Raw genomic sequence first — 14,850 nt, 5'->3', positions numbered from 1 at the left:
GACAGGATATTGAATATGGATAGTGAAAACACTCATTGGGTGGGTTAGTGAGCCAGCTAGTACAAGTCAGCAGAGGACAAGTTTCAGCATTTTGATGAGGAAAACCCCTACCAGTCCTGCACAGGGCTTAACCTCTTAAACCCCAGGGGGGTCCAGGAGGGAAAATCAAAAATATCGGAGTTGGAACTTAAGACCTTGACCAGCCCCATTTACCCACTGAGAGCTGTTCATGAGGTGGACAGCCTCTGCCCCCGCCGGCGGGGGATTGGGGCTCATAAGGCAGTGAGCCTTGAGTCGGTCAAATTCATATGCAGAGCAGACAAAGCACAATGATGAGACCGAGGACAATGGCGACAGGTTAGGCATTGTTTATTCCAAAATAGAAAGCTCTAAGGCAAAACAGACAAAAGAAAAACAAAAGTGAACAACGGTTCATAAAAAGCGAGACAGGAGATGCCGAGAGAAACGGAGAGCACAGCTGAGGCCCAAAACCCACAGTCACAGCAGCTTCAGTCCACTGTGGGCAGGGGGTCAGGTTTTGAAATCATATCCTTAAAAAAAACACATTCAGGTTTGAAGTTTACAAAGACAAGAGGGATTCAATGAGAATATACAGCCATCGACAGACAACCGATGTACATCATTGTTACATGTCTCCCAACAAGAGGCACCCCAAACTTGTGCGGTAATATCATCAACAAAGTGTTAAAGTAGACACTGAAAATCCTAAGCAGACAAACGGTGGCCACAGGGCTCATCCCAAAGGGGGAGTCGATATATCGTATGCAGCGTGCACGATCAACGCTCCAACTGCTCTCTGTCCGTTTTCAACATCATAGTACTGTATGTACGTGTACATAAATAAAAGATTAATGCGTGCAAAATAAGTCTCTCTGTCGTTCCTTCCTCTGATTGAATTTTTATCTGATAAATGTGGATACTGCCTATCGAGTACCAGGGTTTCTCCTCGGACGCGCCCTCCCCCTCTCGTGTGATTGTGTTATAAGCATAGTGTTCTGGGTTGTGCATTTTGAAAAAGAGTGATGTCTCGGACGCTGCCATCATGAAATTATTTCAGAAACATGACACGTTGAATACACAACGTGGAAAAACTTTTGTCTTTAGAAAAAGAAAGCAACTCGAGAGTTACTTTGCGAGAAGACTAGGTTTTTCTCTGCACACTGATGAATATCTTTACTAAGCCTTGATGAACCAAGACAAATGTCCTGCAGTTTAGTGTCTTTACTAAGGGTTAGGCTTGTCTTTCTGTGCTTCGTGGCTAGATTTCTTTACAAAAGAACATCGGTAAGGCCTTCTTTTTTCTTTTAGTATCGCAAGTTAATAACCAATTTACACAGCAAATTTGTCATTGGCATTCAATCCCCAACTCTCCATTATTTTATTTTTTTTCTAAAAAACTTCAAGAAACCCTGGAAAACAGGGTTGCTAGCTTTAATAACGAATCTGTACATAAATATTCCTTACAAAACAAGAGAGGACAAACAAACAAACAAAAAAAAACACTCATTACTTTTCACGTTTTTGTTTATAAAAATAAGCATCTCTCCTTTTTTTCCCCTCTATCTCTCCTCTGAAGCTCTGTCAGCTCTGTGAGGGAGCCATGGAGTCTTGTAGTAATAAGAGTGCACACGTCTACTCAAAACACAAGCATGCAAAAAAAGTGAGGAGAGAGAAACCCTTATAGATTACAACTTGAAAAAGTGTTGGCATCCAAGACAGAGTTTAAACGGGAGAGGGGGGGAGAGAGGAGGGCATGAGAGACTAGAAGAGAAAATCATTCAACATTTATTAACGGAGCATATTACAAACTTGCTTCGGGTGTTTTTTTAAAACACGTCTTTTTTATATATCTTTTTTTCATTATTATTTTTTGTTTAAGTGTTTTTGGCTTCCGTTATCTGCTTATGTCTTTTGGAGCTTTTACAATATGATACAAAAAAAAGTGCACTCGCCTATTTTGACTATGTAATAATAAACATAAAAAAAGGTTTCTGAAATGAAACTCCTGATAATACATACACACACACACACACACGCACGCACACACAAAACATCAGCGAAAAATCTCAGCGAATAGGAGGACGGGAAATGCTCCTGTGACTATGTCCTGTTTCTCTTGTGCTCTGTATTACCCTACTGTCCGTCCGTCTGTAACAGGGTTCAGCGTGACTGTGCCAGTGTGAGATTGTAAGCATGGCGGCCCATTTATGCACGTCTTTAGAGAGTGAGTGTGTGTGTGTGTGTCTTGGAAAAGACTTATGTCGTTTGACGCGCGTGTACGTTAAGTGTATGCAATTTGTGTGTGTATACATTTATAGACCTATACACAACCGTGTCTGTGTGGTGTTTTCATATATACACCTCTTCCCAGATGCTTGAGTGTCTGTGTGTGTGTGTGTCTCTCATGTGTCGTTTCAGTCCGTCTGTAATGCACGTGTGGTGACATGTATAACTCTATACATCACCTCTTTATGTGCGTGTGCTCTATTCATACACGTGAACTCTCAGTCCATGTCTGTCTGTGTGAATGTGTGTGTGCACGTGCGCTTTGTCCTCTACTGCAAAGAGTCGCTGTTGTCCAGGCCCAGCCCGGCCATGTCCGCGTCGTCGTCGTCGTCGTCCATGCTGTCCCCCGACTCGTCCTCACTGTGTCCGCCGATCATCACCTGCTGCACCGCCAACGTAGCACCGTCAGACGACAGGCTCTGCAGGCCTTCCATGCTCATGGTCACCAAGGTACCTGGGGAGCAGAGCATGGAAGGAGAGCATGGATTAGATAAAGCAAAAATAAAATCTCACAACTGAAACATGTTGCTAATATGTAATTTGTGAAACAGCGTGTACACTAGCGCCGTGCGTCCTACACACTGACGTACCGTCTGGCATGGTAACTTGTTGCTGGGTGACCCCTCCGGCAGCGATGGAGTCAGGCCAGAAGCGCTGAAGTGGCCGGTTCTGTGGCGTCTTCTTCTTGGTTTTGGGCGTCTCCGAAGAGCTGGCGTCCAGCATGGGTTGCAGGATCCGCCTCCTGGCGTTTATGAACCTGGAGACGGGAGGGTGCATGGAATAAAGCAAAATTAAATCTCAAGACTGAAAATATAATGATGTTTTAGGCCGACCATCTGAAGAAATCACAGATTTGAGGCATTACGGTTGCTTTTATAATAATAATAATAAACTTTATTTATATAGCACCTTTCATTTCAGTTCAAAGTGCTAAAAAAAGATGAAAACACAACAGTAAAGTAGCATTAGAGCAAGCAAAAACACAGTAACATTAAGACGATAAAAAACAAATAGCAAAGAGCACAGAGACGGCAGCAAATGTATAGTATGACATTGATGTTTCTGGAAGATGCTTCTAAATTTGTATTCTATTGCTAGTTTGATCACTTCAAATACTCTTTCATCTTAAAATAACTAGGCTAATGACCAAAAATAGCAGATCTACAAGCTCACAACAAGCCTCGCTGCGACTTGTTGTGAGCTTGTAATCTGCTATTTTCTGTGCTCAGCATAAGACTTCAGGCTACTGAGAACTTGAGAAATCAATGAGGGTGCACCTTTTTATGTGTGTTTACTGGAACCATTTGTCCATAAGAGAGAAAATAACCTTTTTACTGAGGACTCAATGCAAAGTATGAGGTCAGTCCGTTGCTCTCCCCAGGTTGGCAGAGGGAGTGTAGTGCCCAGGATTACATGGGTGAAAAAATGGGGTTACAAAATCGTGGTAAAAAAGGACTCAATGCAACCACGAGGGGCTTTTTAAAAGCCTTTTCCAAATAATGCAAAAATATTCAGCAAGCATTTGGTGTCAAAGCTATTCATATAGTTGATACCCAATTCGTTCAGTCTATTTGGTTACATCTGTACACTCCCAGAGTTACATTAAGAATCTTTACAGTGTAGACTGGGGTCCCAGAGATTTTATCAATTTGGATGGGTCTAATGCAGTGGTTCCCAATTTTTCAGGTCGAGACCCAAGAGAGATTAAACCCTAACCCAAACTAGTGAAAATGGCAGCTCTATAAGCGCACAATGGGTCTTATAGATCAGCTATTTTCACTACTTCTTAATTATTATCTTTTTATTTATGGAATTTCATTTGTTTTAAAATCTTTGAAATATGTCATTTCTTTAAATGTAGGAAAAGAAAATGGGATTATTACTCAAGTCGTGACCGATAGAAATTGGTCCATGACCCACAAATGGGTCCCGACCCACTGTTGGGGAACAGTGGTCTAATCCATATCAAAGCAGCAGGGGGGAGGATATGTTTCTAATGATTCTTTTGTATTTAGGTGGAACTTCATTAACTCACCAGTTATTAACTTGTAGGAGGGTCAGGTTCGTCTGGGTGGCGATCTGTTTCTTCTCATCCTCTGTCGGATATGGATGCTGTGGAAAACAAACACAAGTTTCACTTTGGCCCAACGTGGATTGAAGCTCAGCATATCTAATGACTTAATTATTACATTGTAATCATGGAATAATGAGTGCTGTTTATACTGTACTGTATGTTTATGACCTTGTAGTTTATTCAGCTACGCTAACGAATATAGTTCCTTCAAGATGCCATCAACTGTTGCTAAGCAACATATAAATGGTCATACCTGACTGAGAAATACCAGGCTAACGTATATTACCGGTAGCTGGTTTGTTATGGCGTTGGCATGGTCTTTAGTTATACAATTCCTAGAACTGTTGTACTATCACTATCGGTATATTAAACACTAATAGAAAGAGAGTGTGTGAGTGGCAATAAGGGTTGGTCGCCCCAGTGGGATACTGTCCATGGTGAATCAGTTCACCAATTAGATCGTCCACCTTGGCTGAAGTCTGCAGTACAAACCTGCATACATACACAGTTATATACTGTGTAGAATGGAGGATACTTGTCTTGCACTCACCCCGATGTGCTGGAAGAGCCACGAGCGCATGACGTTGGTGGCCTGCTTGGGGAGGACTCCGCGCTTGTTCTTAGACGAGCTGTCGTCGTGATTGAAGAGGTTCAGATCCTGGTGGAACTGCAGTTGTAGCTGAGACACACAGACATAAAAGGCTCCATCATTCATTTGTTTGCCAAATTAATTTAAAACCTTAAATGTGATTGTCAACATTAATTGACACTTCAATTTCTTTTCCAACTTCATTTTCAACCCATCACATCAAGATTCGGTATACCACTGCCCAGAGGCACAGCTCTACTGTAGAAGAGGTATTAGGATGTAATACCTGATTGTTCTGGACGCGTATAGTCCCAGGAGAAATGGCCTGTGTCACCACCTGGCCTTGTGGAGTGACTACTGTAACAGGCTGGTATACTGTTCCTGCTGGAATGCGCACGGACACGGACACGCACGCGCACGCACGCACACACACACACACACAGTTACTCAACTAGTCCTCTGAGAGCAGACTACAGGAAACGGACAAAAGGGTTTCTCATTAATTTGTCTTGATTCATTTATTCATTAATAACCGCGCAGCGTGGCTCAGTGTCAGAGGACCTCAGCGTCTTTGACCTTCGACCATTTCAGATAATGAGTTACAAATCTTATGTATGAACTAATACATTTCATGGCCTTGTGTTGCATATTGATTGAGTCATTGTAGACATTTATTTTAACAATAGCTCCACACTACTACAGCAAGGCTCACATTCAAGTGTCTCATAGAAACACTTTCTGTGAAGCTAATGCTAATTCACCTGTGTGTATAGCACATAATTGTAGATCGATAAACAAGAGATATTGAAGCATCAAATCACACACGACACCAGTAAGTTTCTTTCCAGAGGCAGTCAGGCTGCTGAACAGCTGACACACCCATAATGCATTGCACATTGTTGTTATAATATGTAATGTTAACCTGTACTGTATATTGTGTGTGTATACATAATTATCTTTGCATTATGTACACAATATATGTAGGTCTGTAGTGTTTGTTGATTTTGTAATTGTGTGTCCTTTGTGTCATGTTGTGTTGCCAAATGACGTTATGATGACGTCCTCCACGTTCACGTTCAGGAGATCAGGACTAGTATAGGCCAGATCCCAGCCAATATGGGGATGATCTTTACGTCATTTCCAGGACTTCTTCACCAGTTGAAATAATATTGATCGATTGATGTATTTATTAACAGATTGGAGAATTACAGTACATTTCAAGCACAACTCAATACAAAACTGTTAACTGTGGACGACACCATAAAGCATTACACTTGTTTACAATAGGGTCCACCATGTTCAATACATCATAACATTTAGAAACGTACAAATATACACTTAGGGCCCAGAATATAGCTTATTCTGGGCCAGATCTGACTAGTTATGATATGATATAAGTTGATCTGGCCTCGATTGGACTCTCTCTGGACATCCGTCTTAGTGGGCAGAATTTATGTTGGTAGAAATCAGGTGATATCCTGGGCCAGATCTGACTAGACTTGATCTGGCCCCAATCTAAATCACTAATTTGTCCATGTCCTGAACGTGCTTGCTGCTATAATACACATGACAATAAAGTTGAACTTGAAGGTATAGAAAACATTGTATGGAACACAAAAATAGCTCTCTGTGTGTGTGTGTGTGTGTGTGTGTGTGTGTGTGTGTGTGTGTGTGTGTGTGTGTGTGTGTGTGTGTGTGTGTGTGCGTGCGTGCGTGCAGGGGTACCTGAGGGAGTTGTATGCCAATCTGACATACCTGCTACCATTTGGGTGGGGTTGACCGTTGTAACGGTAACATTGCCCTGTTGCAGGGCAGATGCTGGCACCATGATCTGACCCTGCGGACTTATGGTTCCTGTGAAGGAATTGGTGGTCTGCCCACACGCACGCACACACACAGATTACTAGACCGCCCATTGATTTCTACGACTACAATTAATTATTGCTGCTTGTAATATGGACTAACTGACGCTCTGGGTTAGTGTCTGCTAAATGTGATTATATCCCATTCATCAGTGGTTCCAGGGGGTGCCCTACTACTAATCCATTCAATGCACAGAAGCAACTCATGTCCAGTTTACTAAGTATAGACTACACAATTTAGGCATTTAGCAGACGCTCTTAATCCAGTGCGATTTACAGTAAGCAAAAACAACACATGGTAATACATCAAATACATAGAAAGTCATCAAGAATCATAAGCAAGCAGTAAGAACCTAACCTAGCTATGTCTACATAAAATGCTAACAAAATTAGTGCAAGTGCTACAGGCCAAGATGGAGTCTGATGAGGTGAGTTCTCGCCTCTTCAGACTCCATATAGAGGGTTTAACTAGTCTATCAATGCCGCCCCCTGCTGGCGTCTATTGGCTATTACCGCCAAGCAATGCCCCCAATTTTTTTATTCATCTCCAAAAACATGCTTGTTTTCACCTCATTGTGAGGGCTATTTCAATGGGATGAGTTTTTTGGATCGTGTCCAGCGCGGGACCCATAGTTGAAAAATGAACGATGACATCACAAACAGCGAGGTGATGGGTTGCTTGATGACGATCGAGGCCATAACTGGTAAATATTATTTTTCAACATTGGAAACTAGGGGGTCATCCGATATGTCCTAGGCGATATTTAATCACATTTAATAGTCATCCGATAGCGTCTTAGGTCCAGAAGGAGTACTTACACACACTTGCGTTTTGAGGGGTGAGAAGGTCTGTCCCTGTCCGACAGGAGAATATGGGCTACCTGGGTCTCCACTCAGCAGCGTCTCGCTGTTCATCTTGGTCTTGAGACAGGCGATGTAGCGGCTACAGAAGTCCTTGCACAGGTCACTCACCTTCTCCAGCTCCAACAGGTGGATACGCAGCACCTGGATGGCCTTCACCATCTGGGGTTACAAAGGTCGAGAGGCTTAGTTAAGGTCCACAAAGTGCATGCAAGTGAGTGAGTGTGAGTTTGTTAGGGGTGCCAAGAACCATTTTTTTTAAATAAAAGAGATATCATTTTCAAATCAATCGGGCAGTTGAAGAAAATTTGATTCTGGCTATGTAACAATTGCTTCTATTTCAGCATACTAACTACCCAAGGACTGTCTAAAGAGGACGAGACGCGAAGACCGTACGGGCGACGCCATGTTGCTCCATGGTGCTCCATGGAAGGAAAGAAACATGCGCAATGGGCTATATGCAGCCAACACTTCCGCATTCAGCTTCCTTGGTCTCAACTGCGCATGTTTCTTTCCTTCCATGGAGCACCATGGAGCAACATGGCGTCTCGTCCTCTTTAGACAGTCCTTGTAACTACCCAGGAAGTACTTGTATGAGTAATGACAATGATGTCATTGGTGGGCCTATAAGCACTGGTGACTAAGGTTGCCTTTACCCCATTTGAAAATAGCCAATTTACAAGCTCACAACGCGTCACGATGCGATGCATTGTGAGCTTGTAGATCTGCTATTTTCAATAAGAATCTTGGAAAAAAGTGACAAATGTTAAATATTTCTGAAACGTTTTAACAACACAAATCCAGCATGGGGGTGCCTGGCACAAATATTTTTAGATAGGGTCCTTATTTAACATATAATTAACACTGCCCCAATGCGCAAAATATGCTGGTGAGTCGTAAGCCTTGTGTGTGTATGCTGGATAACGTAATAATAATATGGATAACGCATATGATGGTGGTGTTATGGCCCAATTATGGCATAATGCCTGAACTTAAGACTATATTATAGAGCCCTCTGTCTCCAAGATCCTGGTGAAAGATGACGAAAAACCTTATCCTTCATTCAAAAGAGTTAATTCAGCCAATAAGGAAATATTTTTCACAAAACAAAAGCTGGGGTCATAGTTGAGACCCCAGTATGTACCGTAGGTCAGACTCATTTGATGCAACTGCTGCTGCCAAAGTGGGACACAACTCCATAATCACCTTCCTGCTAGCTGTGCCAACATGCAGAGTATGTTGTATTTTTTTACATTCAGAGTATTAGATTTCATTAAGAATCAATGGTAGAAGTGCGTTCGATAGAGTGCTTGTTTACATTTAATGCAGGACACTAACACGAGTAACCAAACTAACATGTTATAGTCAATGCCAAGCCCAGATAGCTAGATAACACCTGTAATAACTAACGTTTAAGTGTAGTAAGTGTAGTTGGGGACTGGGATACACATCTAATCTGTGTTTAGGAATTATTTACAGTAACATAATAGCAACATTTGTCCTATTTTCTGTATCAATGATACATAATAAAATACAGTGTTCATAAAAGGAGCATAAAGGAGCATTCATTTGGGTGATTTGGAAAAAACCCAGGTCCACCCCGGTAACAAGATGTGCACATCATGCACGCACTACAGTGGGGGGACATGCGACAGGCCAACAGCACACACACCAAGGCCCACCCCCGCTCGTTCATGATTGGTGGACGGCCCCTCTCTATCCTGATTGGATGAAGGCTGGGCCACCTAGCCAAAAACAAAACCTAAGGTTTTTTGACCCCCAGGGGTTAACTGGGTACAGGGAGGAACTCCTTATATGGTCAGCGCACTCTATAGTAGGGAGGATTATCACAACAAAACAAAAAAAGGAGTGATATTTGAATTAAGTGAAATCACTGAATATACCTTTAACTGTTAAAATCTTCAGATTGACAAAGGTCAGTTGCTATGTGAGTTTGTGAGTGAGTGAGTGAGTGAGTGTGTGTGTGTGTCGGACAGGAAAGAGGGAGAGGGTGAAGGGGAGAGACATGCAGCAAAGGTCGTCATGAATGGGACTCGAACACGCGCCGTGCTGTCAGGCCAGATGACTATTTTAGTCATCATCTTCCATGAGGCCGTCAGCCCAGAGGGGTCAACAATAACATCACAGAAAGGAATGAGGTCTTTTCATCAGAAATCAATGAGTTTCAAGATAAAACCATCAGTCAAAGGACCTACTCCCACTTTCAACTTGGTGTCCCTATTTTGGGCATAAGTGAAACCCTTTGTAAACCTGTAGATCAGCTAGCCATTCATTGTATTACGAAATATCCATGTCATAACATTAACCAGTGTCTCACCAGGTTGTCGAGGTCAGGGTCCTCGCTGAAGAATGCTTTGCCCTCTTTTTCTTGACTGCGGACAAAGTTCTCGATGTCAACATCGAAGCTGGCCGACGTGATGCAGTCGGAGCTCTGCGTCGACTGTTCACATTTCTCAAACAGCAGGGCCAACAGGGGGAACAGTGGATGCCTGAAAATGACACACACACACACGTTTGTGTTTATACTGTTCTGAGAGATTCCCATTGACAACATTCATCCCATAATGAACAATGAACATGGACATGTACCATGTTTTAAAGTTTTTTAAAGGGTACTTGGTAAAAACAATATTGTGATATTTGATTTTGTCTATCACCCAGCCCCAATAACAATATTGGACAGACAACTTGTGTTTCCCAAAAGCTAAACCCCACATTGCATCTATACCTCCATGTAAAGACTCTCATGACCAACAACCACCTGATTATCATATGGAAGGAGAGATCACACAGACAAGAATCCTCCTTAATGTCAGGAGTAAAAAGCATGTGAGGCTCTGTGGTGAAAGAGATTCTCAGTTCTTAGCTGAATTATCTGAAATGACTGGCCTTAAGGCAGGAGAGAGTCTGGACCACTGAGGGCTACAGGGAAGATGGAGGACATTTGTCTAACGTGTCTCATTGTTGCGCGTTGTTGGCTATGTATTTTTGGAGTATAAATTAAGCATTGGGGGAAGCTGAAATAAAGGTCTGCAATGCATCATGATACAGTACATCTTTCTTAAGGACAAGGAGGCATCAGGATTGAAAAGAAAAACGTTTTGGGCAAAATCAAACAGAATGATATATAGGAAATACAGGGTTACGTACTTAATAAATAAAGATCTATTGGAATGTTTCTGTAATGATTGCCTGATATATAAGAAAAACAATTATCAAATAAAGCCTTGCTTCTTGATTATTAATTTATAAGTCGGCTATTGGTACTAAATGTCGGTTTCGAAATATTTTCGGTTAATTACCCAGCCCAACTGTCTCCCTCTCTCTCACATGTGTTGGTAAAGTGAGGGTCATACCGGTATATAGAGGCCTTGTCTGCGTCCATGGGTGTCTGCGGCTCTGCAGGGGCCGGGCTAGGGGGCTCCACCAATGTCCCCTCAATAAACTTCTGCTCTGAATCGCTGTCTGTCTCTGCTACACCTTGCATCTGCAGGGCACAACATGAGAGAGTGAAACAAAAAAATTATGAGACCTAAAAGAAAAAGACTAGAAATAGAGACACTCAAAGACAGTGGAGGGGGAGGGGGAGGGAGAGAGAGAAAAAGAAAGACGGATCTGAACTGAAGCCATCATGTGAAGTTCCTGAGTCGCTGGAGGGCAAAATACTGAGCTTACTATGAAGACAAAACCTCTAGAGAATTCATGACCAGAAACCGTTTAAGCCATAATGCGGCTGGCCAAAGCAGCGCCAACGTTTCTCAGGTCAAGGACAGGACAGGGAGACCAGGAACCAGTATCATATCGTCACTGTTGGGTGGAAACCTTGTATGTCCAAAACGTTATTTAGTCAAACTCAAAAGCTCTTGATTGGTTAAATATTTCTAAAACGCACAGACAGAATTTGGACCTATTTTGGAGATGTCATCATAGATTCTTTTCATAATTATTATTGAAATGGCAGCTCTACACTGTGTCATAAAACACAGTATAAAATAGGGCAACATAAAAAGACGAAATATGGAGATACAAGGTTTCTGCCCAACAGTGATGGTATCGTGTCCCCCTGTCCTCCTGGCTGTATCATATTCAGCCACTGACGACAGGCACCGTCACACCAGGGTTCTTTGTGATGTGGCGCTTTGGCTTGTTCATTGATTAGGAGCCAAGATGCTTCTTCTTTTATCCCCTTTCACACGTTTTCACACCCTGTCTGCCTACCAGCAACCCAGGCTCCAGCCAGGAACATAAATCCCCCTCCTCCCATGTGACTGAAGCGGACGACTTTGAATTGAGCGCAAATGCGGCTAAAAATACCTGTTTGCCAAAACTGGAAAATGTCTCATCATCCACAATGTTCCTCAGGTATCTAAATCTCTCTTGAGACACCACCAACCCAACATTTGGTCTCTGAAACAAAGATGTCTCGTAAGCAACTTACGAAAGTGTGTGCCGACACAGAAATAGGTCTCTGCATTATTTTGGTGAATCCCCACAGAATACTTAATTTGTGGCCGTTCAGCACAATATCCAACTAGGCGCATCCCCAAATAGATTCTCCAAACTGATAATGATAGTATTGTCTGTTTGGCGAAACGGACAATAATTTCTCTTCTTTGCGATTTGATTCACACGGCCCACCCCTACACTGTAAAGGCACGGGATTCAAGGTCAATTAAATGCACAAAGGCTGCCCTTTCGCAAAGCTGAGCAGGTCATGCAGGCCTCAAATCAGAGCCTTGGGTTAAATTCTCAGCCAGACCCACCTGCTGCTCTCCGTCTGGGTACTTGTCTATAGAAACCGACTGGGCTGCCATCATGTTCACTGCAGGGGCTGCGAACACTGGGGCATTATAGAAAGGTGGATCAGTTGGCCAACCTACACACACACACACACACACACACACAGTCACACACACACAGACACACACACACACACACACAGTTAAACCATTCATATTAGATATCATATAAAGCTGCAACCACAACAGGTGTTAATCATGCCTGTTCATCATGCCAAACAGCTGACGCCAACACTTCAAATGGGCATATGTACATTGCTTTATTGTTTGTTTTACATGATAATGTTGTAGTGGATGAAATGTTTCATACTACTAAAACTAAGTGCTTGACGTAGCAGTGCCCAAGATCATTTTAATGTGCAAATTGTGCATGCTGAGTGCGTAACTGAGGTTCTAGCGTCTTAGACGTTAATCATTCCAAAAGTGCAAAAGTGTTGTTGTTGTTGTGTTGAGGGAGAGTAAAACAAACATTGATTTGCCATTTTTGAAAAGATAACAAAAAGATATCAAATCTAGCTGTAGCCTAATGCATTGCTCACCAAAAAGGACCGCTGCTGGTTGACATGTGTATGCATATATATCTGTAATATTATTTTTTATAGGCATGAGCCCTAGACCAATATGAATGCTTCAATAAACTTCAAATGAAAAAAAGTATATATATATATATATATATATATATATATATATATATATATATAGGTGGTCGTGGTGTGAACATCTACATCATATTTTCTTGTTACAGCTAGGTTCACCAAAAAACGCCACAAAGTTGCACATATAAAAGTCAGGCGCTTTGATTATAAGTGAGAAACACACCCACCACCACGATGGAACTTGAGCTTCACCTATATATCGTCGTACGATGGTGTTTCTCTCTCCCCCCCAAAAAAGAACAGATCTACAATCTAATAATTGCGTTGTTACCTTGTAGATCTTTTTTTTTATTTGTTTGTTTTGTTTTGCCACCGTCGTACGACGGCGTATAAAACCAAGCTTTAGCTGTGGTGGTGGGCTAACCTCTTTAGCTTCCTTTCTGGCGGCATGAGGAAAAAAATGTTTATTATGAACGGATTGCGGCGTGATCCCCGGGCCGGCCGAAGAGCGACATGGATCGGCATCATCGGCTCGACCCGTCGTGGTGGGTGGGGGGCCCGGGGTGGGAGGCTGGAGCTGAATATAACTATTCCAAAATAGCCACACACCATCGGGTCCGGGGCTAACGTTAGCAAACTGCTAAAATGTTCCCCTGTCTCTCTGCATGCTGGTACGGTGAGCGCATAGCAGCCAAAACGCAAAGCGCCATATTTAGCAAGGAAACCATTGCCAAATAAATAAATAAAAAACAAGCCCGCGCCGCTGCGGAAGGATCATAGACGCTGTGTGCGGTCTATATTATAACATAACGGTGATCCGGGCGCTTTGTTTTTTTCCTCCCCTCAACAAAAAACAAAACAAAAACACATGTGTAATTACATTTTAATAATGTAATGTGTATAAACTGTTAATAAGCTAGCGCTAAAAGGCTAGCCCCCCGTTGCATGGTGAAATCCTGCCCACATCAGTCAATCAATCAAGCGGAGGACAGCTGCTCTCCCTCCCCCCTGTAGGAGTAGTGCAGCCGGGGCCTTGCTGCTAGCTGTCGCCCTCCTCCGCTTCAACACAATCCTCCTCTGCCCACAAAACGCCGACATATTTCTTTTCCTCCCCAGCAGACAGATTAGTATTCTTCACCAGCTAGAGCCCCGTGCTGCACACACTGCTTTCCCCGCCACACACACACACCCGCCACTGTGGGCTACACGTCCGCGCGTCTCGCCCTGGGCATTTTTTTGTGTGCAGCCCAGATTGTTTGATTGATAGGGAACGGAAAAAGAAGATTTTGAGTGACAGCTTACCTGAGTGCCAATCTTCGTCACACTGACAAGCGGCTGCAGCAATCGGGACCCGCAGTTGTCGCGTTGCGTCATCGCGTAAGGACACGCAGGGCATTTGGCTCATGAATATTTATAAGGTGGGAGGAGACATGACGTCCGGAGCGCCTTGTTCTCGCCCCCTTGAGTCTATATGCACCCTGCTGTGTGTATACGGCTGGCAAACCTAATCCACTGGCCTCATTTACGATTAAAAATAAAAATAAAATAGAAACATTATGAATTACAAATAAACTACCATCTCTGCGTTTCCTAATGCTCTTTCTTGTGCCAGTAGACAAACAAAGGACCACATCCAGATTGTTTTCTTATAAAATACTGCTTCTAGCCGGTGATAATTAGGGCACAATGTGCTGTGCAGGCTAGGCTTGGAGTCAAAATTGGAATCATTAAAATAGAACGT

General features: G+C 42.8%; 1 protein-coding gene across 5 annotated transcripts; it reads right to left on the bottom strand.

The window, feature by feature from the left end:
* Positions 1-353: 353 nt before the first annotated feature.
* Positions 354-14,505, bottom strand: pknox1.1 (pbx/knotted 1 homeobox 1.1; the record flags this gene model as incomplete). Of its 5 annotated transcripts, none has more annotated exons than XM_079518145.1 (11): positions 354-2,761; positions 2,898-3,064; positions 4,343-4,419; positions 4,932-5,060; positions 5,257-5,354; positions 6,696-6,843; positions 7,658-7,855; positions 10,032-10,203; positions 11,071-11,201; positions 12,478-12,590; positions 14,412-14,505. In XM_079518145.1, the coding sequence occupies 11 exons, from the start codon at positions 14,503-14,505 to the stop codon at positions 2,577-2,579; spliced, it is 1,512 nt and encodes a 503-aa protein (XP_079374271.1). In that variant the 3' UTR covers positions 354-2,576. The 5 variants fall into 5 exon arrangements, with proteins under 5 accessions (XP_079374271.1, XP_079374272.1, XP_079374273.1 ...); XM_079518146.1 differs by having other exon boundaries at positions 7,652-7,855; positions 14,412-14,481; XM_079518147.1 differs by lacking the exon at positions 14,412-14,505 and adding an exon at positions 13,534-14,111 and having other exon boundaries at positions 7,652-7,855.
* Positions 14,506-14,850: the final 345 nt, after the last annotated feature.

This window comes from Electrona antarctica, assembly GCF_951216825.1.
Source record: "Electrona antarctica genome assembly, chromosome: 13".
Lineage (NCBI taxonomy): Eukaryota > Metazoa > Chordata > Actinopteri > Myctophiformes > Myctophidae > Electrona > Electrona antarctica.
Note: the sequence above shows the minus strand (reverse complement) of the source record. Positions and strands in the feature narration are given on the sequence as shown.